We start from the raw sequence: 10,077 nt of genomic DNA on the forward strand, positions 1-10,077 counted from the left end.
GAGAGGAGTATCGGTCATCGTTGCCTACACTAAGGTTGTACTCATTTAATGTAACTCTCGTGTGACTCCCTTGTTAAGTATCTTAAACCCGACCTGATTCACTTCGTAAGATCCAACCCAAATGGATTTGACCTAAATCGAGATTCAAACCAAACCAAACCAACCCTTGGATCGATCGGGTTTGAATCAACCCACCCAATCCAATAAAAAAATATCAGACTTGAGTTGAAGGGTATTATTGGTATTTTAAAAATACCCTCTCATTATATGAGAAAACTTTATTATTAGGAGCCTTTTGATAAATTATCCATAAAAAATGAAGAGTTTGAAGAGACCAAACATGTAAAAAAAAAATGAGTGGAATAAAAAATATTTTGATTAGATAAAAAACATGAAACGTGTTGGGTGACAATTGATCGGCCATAAGAAATTGGCAAAATCACATGACCTCATATTTTAATCCTACTCCAATTCATGACTTCTGTTCTTTAAATCCTATAACAAATTAGATTCAACTTTATCCTGTGATGTAGCCATCTTTGACTAAAAATTCTCCCAAGTTATTGAAAATATCCAATAACTTTTATTTCAATTTTGTTATTTTATTACTTTCTCATGATCATAAGTTTCTACTAATCCAACTTATACCTTTCATTTAGTTCAGCTAAATATCATACTGCTCTATTTTCCATATGGACTATAATATGTTAAGCTTTGATGGTAGAGAGTGCCAAAATTGATACTCTCACTACTTTGTTAAGATATATTTCTACAAGCACAGCTCATAGCTACATTTTGGATCACCCATTACCACACCATCACCATCAATGTCTATATCATAGATTAGATCCATCATTGTCTTCGACAAGGATCGACACTGCTCGCAAGAGTAGTTTCTTGGAAGAGGGTGAGGCAGCACAAGAGTATTTCTTTCTTGTAGATGATGTGGGAGTGCAGAGACCTGTGATCTGCCATCATCACCACCTCACCAGTGGAGTACCAAGTTCTTACAGGTAGTTTCCATGCAATACAACAGTTAAAAAGAAGGGAGAAAGTAAGAGATCATAACAAATGATGGGCATCTGCACATATTTACTCAAGTAGGAGAAGGTAGACATGTCGAAAGATGTGTAATGAACATACTGATATATCAAAGAACAACATATTTCAAGTACATATGAATGCATTCCATTAACAAAACTTGCAACAAGAACATTACTTTTATACCATAGACTGCAAGTCTCGTGGAATGCAATGGGCAGCAACTGATAACAATTGAGATCTGATGCCACAGAAACCTGATTACAAAATGATGAAAAGATATTATATATGTGAACTAGGAGAAATATAATAAAATTGTCTTTTCAGATGATTCTGTGAGTACCTCAACATATCAATTGACAGTAGATGAACTAAAAGAGCTGTTGCAGGAGTAGCTCAATGGATGTTCAGTGGATGCATCATCGTTATCGAGTGAAGGGAAGGGAGGAATAGATTTCAGTATCAGTTTCCTGCAACTTCTACGGTTTGGTGGTGACAAGCCAACTCCAATATGTGGAGGTGAGACCCTCTTCCGATTAGGTGAAGCAATCTTAATACTGGTGGTGGGTGATGCATTGGATTTTAGAATAGTTGGAGTGTCATCCTCGAAATTTGCATTGATCTTGTTCTCTGATTTATCTTGAGAGAGAAGGATTTCAGACTTCCAAAGTATGTGAGAGCCATATAATCCAGGAGAACGTCCAATTGAAAGCTTGCTAACTCGTGGGGGCTTTGCACTTGAAGAAGATGGCAGTTTGATCGATCGCCTAGGGAAAATAATAAACTTTTGTTAGATAGTTGTGGGAAAATGAGAGTGAAGACTAAGCTATCAAAATGAGTGCTGCACCTGCAACTTTGGTGAGGTGTAATGGGTAATATATTTCCAAAAGAATTACGTTCATCGATTTGGACTTTAGCAATTTGTGGGCCATCGTCTAGACCTTCCTTTTCCTTGTCATAAGCATCAGTTTCTTCCTCCACATGTTCAATTTCTCCAACACCTGGGATAAAACATTAATAAAAAAGGAATTTATCAACCAGAATAATGAATTATGCATAAGAAGGCTTAAAGTTTTGATTTAAACTTGGTTTCAGACATAAGAAACACAAGAAAAATGCAACAATATAGATACAAAATAATCACTTAAGTTTTCTCCTAAAACATTGTCTTGTTAAATACTCTTCTAACTCAGCGGATAAGTATGAAGTATTAACTTTCCTCATCTTATATTGCTGACATTGAACTAAGACATGAAATTTCTCATCATAATCCTAATGATATTGCTTACGTTCTTAAATATACCAAAAAGAAGATACGATACTCATTTCCTGGATGTAGGTTTGCATGCTCCGATATCATATTTACCATAGAAACACATTATCTTTCCCTCTACACATAGTTTGCTTTATTGGTCTACGATCATGTTCATTGAAAATATGTTTATCCTATTTATCATAGAAACATATCAATTGTCTTTCCATAGACACATAGTTTGCATTATTGGGCAATTATCAGATGATACCCGTGATCCTTGTTGGTACATCTAAGATCAATGAAAGATAGAAAAGAAACTTGTGCTTTAACAATGAAATGAAGGAGAAGCAGTACCATCCACTATTTTGTAGGACAAGGAAATGATATGGGACAAAAAAAAAAATTTGACGAGTAGCTCTTAACCTTTTAAGAAAAAAGGAATTATCATAAAGCAAAAAAGATATCATGTGATCTACAATTAATCTTGAATCATGTGGACACACCTTCAAACGATTTGTTTTCTTTATTTGTCTTTGTAATACATACAATTCATTTGTCAGTGCTTATAGAAGCATCCCATTTATATCTTCAAAAGGATAAGTGGGTAAATTTTGGGTTTGTGTATGACATACACAATGGTTATTTAATTACATTAGTATCTTTGTTTGACATGTTTCATATTTATATTTAATAAATATATTACGGATGAATTAATGTCCATTATGTTTTATTGTTATCGTTTATATAGTTTTATTTTATTTATTCTAGCTTTATTTTTTTTATAAGTTAGATATTACAAAAAAATACAGTCAAAAAATCCTTTATCATATAATGCTTTATTGTCACAAAATTTAATTTAAATTTTAATCTCAATTTTTATTATTTTAAGTTTTTAAATTTCAATTATTTTCTCGAATGTACTTGTCACGACCCGACCTATGGAATAACTAGCATGTTAACTTCGTTGAGCCTAAACTACTAGTCAAAATGCATAGATTAAAAGCTTGATGTCCTTATCAAAGCATAACATAGCCCAAATCAAATCCTTGTACAGTGCATTTGAATCATAACCCAGTGGTGGCTCTATGCCTTATCAACATCGTTGAGCCCAAACCACTAATCAAAATACTTAAGCTAAAGTTAACAATAGTACATTCATCAAACCCTTATAAATTATTCTTAATCTCTCTCACTTCCGATATGGAACTAATTGGGGTGTTACAAATCCAACTTATTCTGCCAATCTTAAATCTTCCTTAGATCCTAATCGACATACTTATTGCAGACTATGTTTAGATAGTAACTCTACTTTAATATGGCCTTAAAAAAAATAAATGTAAGTATATATATAATTGACATTCACCTTCTTTCCTTCCAAATGCATTTTTACATCCTTCACATCTGCAGCTGATTGAGCATCCAACACCAAACTAAAAAGAAACAAATATGTCCAAGTCATGCAACATAAGATAGTAAAAGCATGTTGTACCCAAGACATAAACCTGATAGCATTCACAGTATTTCTTCAGACAATTTGACTTTTTACAATTGCATCCTCTTTTATGTCGTGTTGAAGCAGGAGTCTTGTTAGCATCATCCTGAAGATGTCAAAAGAATGATCACATCAAAACCAGAAGTAGGAGAAAAGGAAAAGACAGAAGAATAATATTACATATTATATTCCTACCCTCATTTCCACACCAGCCTCAGATGTTCGAATTACTTTTGGGGCAAATGCAAGTGGATTGCGAGATTCTATTTGCTTCCGAGTAGCCAGGACAGTGTCCTCATGAATGGGTTTGTTAAAACATCCTTGGCATGAACAAGGCTCGGAACAGTAAACTCCAGCAGCAAAACACTCACAATAACTACATAAGATGTTGACATGTCAATACCAAAACTTAAAAAGACATACTAAAACTGACAAATTTAAAACTAGATTAATTGCTTGTTCTTAAATTAATTACTTAAATAAACAAAGAAGGCATATCAAATACAATATCTTTCTTATATCTATCACTAAAGTTCTTATAAGAGCATCAGATGAAGTGAAAAGAGCCTCACAGTTTCAGGCATTTTGACTTCTTACAGTTGCAACGCTTGCATCCTTCACTTTCACCTCCATTTTCTGACTTGCATCTAGATCATGAGGTTCCTTTGTTATTGATATAACGAAGAACAAAACACGACCATGCATAGGAACATATGCAACATACCTTTTCTTCTTTGGACTACCTTGACTTAACTCCTCACAATTGCCAAGTGAAATATCCTTTGCAGCAGCATCATATGTAACCTGAAGGTCTTCAATTTCACCACTGGTCAAAAGATCAGCTTCAATGGCCAAGGACTTCTGTGGACTGTTCCTCCCAGTTGTTGCTGATGCAAAGGGATCAATGGGGCATGGCATAGTGATTAGTTGTTTTCCGGGAGCCAGTGTCTCATTCTTGACCATTCTATCCATTGATGTTGTAGCAAGAGCATTCAGATGTAACCCAATACCAGGAAAAGCACACAGTGATGGACTAATGGCAGGCTTCAAGTTGGCATCAAAAATATTCCTGCTTTTGGATGGTAAAGTAGTTGACTGGTTGTGGCTTGAGTCACCATATATGTTCCTTTGAGAAATACCAGCTACTTCAAAGACCAAACAGCGTCTGTGAATGCCATGTTGTTTGTGGTCATCAACCTAATAAGAGAACTGGCATAAATTACCTCTAAATTGTCCAAAACATATTTCATGTATTCAAAGTAATGCCAACAGGATCAATGTGACATGATGAACGCATATCAATCAAATCTACACAGTGTATTGTTGGAATGGGCAGGTTTATGTCATAATTTGACATGCAACATTCAGCTATAGACCTAAACTCCTTATGGGTGAATAATGCCCTCAGCTGTCCACTCCACCCCTTTGTATACCTTCTCCTCTGTAAAAAAGTGTGACATGCGCTTAGAGGCAACACAATTATTTTCTTGCAGAAATGACAAAACGTCCATTTTAAATCTCCTCAGACACAAAAGTATAGCAGGTTAATTGACCAGACTACCTAAGCTTCTGACAGAAGGCTTTTACAGTTTCAGGCATGAACATATAAAACAAATCGAGTATAACTATTCCTAAGGCACATTAAAAATGTTTTGTGAATGGACTAGGGGGTAATTTGATAGATTTATGAAAAAAGGGTAAACCCAACATTAATGGAAGATCAAGCACACAGAAAACATCAATAACAGCACATTCCATAAAGTCCCAGTTATAACACAGTTAGTGTAACTCAAGGCATAGTTTTTTCTATGATCTAAAGCCTGATCACCCATATCTCAAGAGAGTAACCTTACTATTATACCAAAACCCACACTCAAAATGATAGATATATCAACTTAAAAGAATTCACACAATGTAGGTAGAAATCAACAGTAGTTAAGGTACTCAAGGATATTGTAGTCGGAACCTCCATAGAGGAAGAAAGTGGATGGAGCTTAATGGAGTCCTAAACTTCATGAAAAAATATGGGACAAAATGCCCCTGCTCAACAGATCAATAAGCTAAAAAATAAGTGTCAAGATTGAGCAAATAAAATGGGATATAGAGAAACAAGAGCAGAATAAACAAACAAGAAATCACTTTTTGGAAGACAAATTACCATGTTGCCAGTAGGACGCCATCACAAGCTACATAATCAATTTTCTAATTTAATAACTCAACATTACCTGATTTTGGTGAGTTACTGAGAGCATTTTTTTGCCATGTTCTGTTTCAGGTTTCTTCTTCCTAGAATCTTCACTACATTTCAATTGAAGATCTTGGGTGATATCTTGGACACAAGGACCATGAGGGATATCAGGTTGTGTTTTCTGTAGTTGATCAACATTCTCTGTGTAATTTGACAATAAAGAAACAAAAGAAGTCACATCATTGCCTATGACTTCCTCACCTCCTCGTTCATGAACCACTGGTTCCATGAATGAATCAAAAATCAACATATCTTCAGCATCATCAAAGATCAAATTTTCCTGAACCCCTTCCACTTCATCTTTGTTCAGCTCAAGTGGATGATTTTCCTGAACTCCAGCCTCCATGGTAAACAAAATTTTTCGTCTGTCTATATCATTTTGAACAAAAGGAACAAGTTCTGCTGGTGCATGACCTAAGTCTAACTCAAATTTCATTTTGGTGTTATGATCTGGACTACCAGAATCATACTGCGATGACTGAGGAAGAGTACTTGGAAGGATTGGACAGTGCTCAGGAGGATCGATGGCAGCCTCATTGAATGAACATGTTATATTGCAATTATCCTGTGTGGTGGCAGTAAATCTCGATGGCCTAACAACATCAGAAACCTCTGAGCATAGGCTACTTTCACCAACATTTTCCAAAAATTCCTCACGTCTGGATAAATCTGTGGAAGGAGGCCTGGTAACAGAAGAAAATAATCATCGTCAAATTTGGATCAATTGGAACATACACTAATCTGACCTTAAGATATGAAAAATGTGATTGATAATTACCCTGTCAAGTTCCTGGTAACTCTTGGAGGATTGGCATGTGGTGAACTAAATATAGATGAAAGAGAAGCAAAATTCAATGACTGATATGTATGCGGAATATGTGCTGAATCGGTTGATTTAACAGGTCGGATAGGAGATAAATTATTGATGAAGTTGAAGACGGGTGAATCCTGCAATGCAGAAAGAACTTATCAAGCATATAACGCGCATAACCCAAGAATGTCATAAATCATTTAGAAAATGCAGCGAGGACAACAATGGTACTCCATAACCGAATTACATAATACACTTTCTACCAAGATAAAGGAAGACCATAGGATAAACACAGAAGAGACTCCAAAGTTGAAGGCCAATGGTATAAATAAACTTTACCAGCATATGTTACTACCTAAATCCAAGGACTAAGATAATGGTCATGCAAGGAAGCATGCAAGCAACAAGACAGCACAACCATGGCTGCAAATAAAACCCATTCATCTATCTATAGAGCAAACATGGGCATTACTATTGTAAGCACACATCTGCCGGATGCATACCATCCACTTACCTACAAGCACACTCATGTCATACAGCATTTGAGCTAGCAACAAAGTTATACAGGTTGATTCTACAAAATCAGAGCCTAACAAGGATTTAGGCTGGCACACAGTCAAAGAAACTCGAGCATTAAAATGTTTGCTTTTGAAAACAAAGCAGGGAACAGCATTAGTTGTGTGGATGTAAGAATTCAGTAAGATAGTGGTAATCATTCATCACTTACACGGTGAAAACCTCAAGAAAATATTTTAGAGTGCGATGTGTGCACAAACAAAAAGACTACTAAAGAATCAAGTCAGTTTTGAAAAATGCAACTATTTGTTTGACGATATCCAGAAAGAAGTGAAAATCTTGCCATTTTCACCAAAAAGATTAAACCACCAAATCACATGCAATTTTTTTTTTCTTCTTCAGCTAGACAAAGACCAGAAGGACATATGACAAAATAAAGCAGTTATGAGACGAGAATTCATAGGAAAAGTGATGCATAAAAAGGAAAAAGAAGAAGCATCAAATCTTATCTATATGACTGTAACCGCAACAAACCGAACACCCCAAAAGCTTGTCAAAAGAGGAAACAATAAGACAACCTCTAAATAGCACTTCAGTCAAAAACATCGCCACCAAGAAAATTCTAGCAGAAGCAAACAATTCAAGGACTTTCTTCAAGAAAGTACACAAAAAAAAAAATGTAGAGACAAATGAGCATAAAATTGCCAATCTCAAGGATTCTCAACGAAACAGACCGATATCTATCTTATCTATCTATGGCTATATAAATCAAACATCTATGACTAAAATAGAAACAATTTGCAAATGAAGTGAACTAAAATAGAAAAAGAAATAAAGAAAGAACACAAAGTGATAATAACGCACAACACGATAGAAAGGTTAGGTCTGTTCATGCATCAAAGACACTCAGAAAAAATCATCCTCCAAGACACAATTAAACACTGCAGATGACATCCGAGCGGCATCTCAGTCGAAATGTCACCACATAAAATGAAGTCCCAAAAAGAATTGTGATAAATTAACCCATTAAAAGTGCCTGTTTCTTTCAAGAAAAGAGAACGAAAACGAAGAAACCACATCAAAAAAAGAATACAGAAGGATAAAAATGTCCCGACAATTCTACATCAAGAATTCAAGAACCCAAAGCAAACTTAGCCGACCGAACCTCCATTCTTGCATCGAAGACAGTCAACTCGAACCCAATTCAGCCAAAATGTCACTGAGCGAGCATGTTGTAGCATAAAGTACCCATTTTGAGCGCTTATTTGTAAAGAAGGCACATGAAAACGAAGAATCCACCGACCAGTGACTCAACCCGTGCGGTGAAATCTCAGAAAGAATATAAAAGAAGACCAAAGATCCAATTTTTTTCCAATACAAAAGACAGAGACACTCGACCCAATCCTCCACAACACATTAGAACACCCAAAAACAGGCCGAACAAGGTCACGTCTTGACGCCAATCACCTCAAACTTGGAGAGCGACGCGCCGCCGGTCTTGCCTCGCTGGGGCGTCTCCATCTCTCTTGGGCGCCCTCCGGGAGCTCACCCGCATCTCCCTCCCCTTCCTCCCCGTCCCTTCCTCCACTTTGCTTTCTCCTTCCTCTCAGTCTCGGAGCTGCAAGATTTGAAGGAGGAGTTTGGTGGCAAAGGCGGGAATGCGATTATTTTTGGCTCCTCCTCCTCATCCTCGATGCATTCTAATCTAATCCACTCTCTCTCTCTCTCTCTCTCTCTCTCTCGTCCAAATCGGCCGTCCCCACCACAGCTCGCACCCTTTCGCCATTTCTCCTCGACAAAAGTAGGGCAAAACACATTGATTACCAGCTTCCACGTCGCGGTTACGAGGCGGTAAGAATAAGGACGACTCGAGGACAGAAAAGTAAAATGGCGATCCGACGATCCCTCACCAGATCCTGCGGTATTCTCACCAGAATTATATATATATATATATATATATATAAAGGAAAGCTATTGATGTTGTAAGTAAATGATATAATTAATATTAGTAAAAGACATGTGGTTTTACTATAAATCTTACTTAAGTAAGATTATTGATTCACATAGGACTCAAGAACAATATAAAATTCAGATTATTTTTATACACTATATTTTATATTTCCTGTTATTTATATTTTCTTAACATATATATCATACTATCCTAAAAACTTGTGTTAGAGTAGAGCCATTTAAATTCTAATTATTGTAATCATCCTTTAAAATTAATTATACTGTGATATGGTTAGGAACACTAAAGGTAAGTGTTTATTAGTGGTTGTACAAAATATCTACCTATTTATATGTCATGATTAATGGTTGTAAGTGTTTTCTTTAGATAGATAAACATTTATTAGGGGTTAATTGCTATTTCAAACTTTTGTTTTTTAGTTCATATAAATAAAAGAAAATGCATCTAAATTTGCATTCATGCAAATCATTCAATTATGTCTATTTACTTTTTGAGGTGCATGCATAGATTTCATTCATCTTTATATTATTATCAAAGAGAATGCACCTCTTCTTGTCATATATTCATAAATACATAAAAATATAATAAATTATTTTATAACATTTTTTATAAAAAATATTCCCACCAAAATTGTGTGTGATTGTGGTCAAATCAGCAATAAAACGTAATTTGATGTACAGATGGCAGACAGCTACAAGAAATTAGGATTAAGTCAATAATAATGGGAAATAATGATACATTAAAT

At 35.5% G+C, this 10,077-nt stretch overlaps 1 protein-coding gene across 1 annotated transcript; it reads right to left on the reverse strand.

The window, feature by feature from the left end:
• Window positions 1-1,055: 1,055 nt before the first annotated feature.
• Window positions 1,056-9,153, reverse strand: LOC135623647 (protein tesmin/TSO1-like CXC 2). The gene is made up of 11 exons (XM_065126841.1): window positions 8,831-9,153; window positions 6,815-6,984; window positions 6,014-6,719; window positions 4,513-4,985; window positions 4,361-4,435; window positions 3,984-4,164; window positions 3,799-3,894; window positions 3,660-3,726; window positions 1,889-2,042; window positions 1,385-1,808; window positions 1,056-1,298 (listed from the first exon to the last, which is right to left on the reverse strand). Exons 1-10 carry the CDS (start codon window positions 8,882-8,884, stop codon window positions 1,394-1,396), a joined length of 2,391 nt encoding a protein of 796 aa, XP_064982913.1. The 5' UTR covers window positions 8,885-9,153; the 3' UTR covers window positions 1,056-1,298; window positions 1,385-1,393.
• Window positions 9,154-10,077: the final 924 nt, after the last annotated feature.

The sequence above is a fragment of the Musa acuminata genome, chromosome BXJ2-9, assembly GCF_036884655.1.
Source record: "Musa acuminata AAA Group cultivar baxijiao chromosome BXJ2-9, Cavendish_Baxijiao_AAA, whole genome shotgun sequence".
In the NCBI taxonomy this organism is placed as follows: Eukaryota; Viridiplantae; Streptophyta; class Magnoliopsida; order Zingiberales; family Musaceae; genus Musa; species Musa acuminata.

Coding starts and splice junctions, on each gene's coding strand:
- LOC135623647 (XM_065126841.1), bottom strand. CDS start 8,884: ATGGAGACGCCCCAGCGAGGCAAGACCGGCGGCGCGTCGCTCTCCAAG. Junction 4,986..6,013: donor CAGTAACTCACCAAAATCAG/GTAATGTTGAGT, acceptor TTCTCTTATTAG/GTTGATGACCACAAACAACA. Junction 4,436..4,512: donor GGTAGTCCAAAGAAGAAAAG/GTATGTTGCATA, acceptor CTCATGATCTAG/ATGCAAGTCAGAAAATGGAG.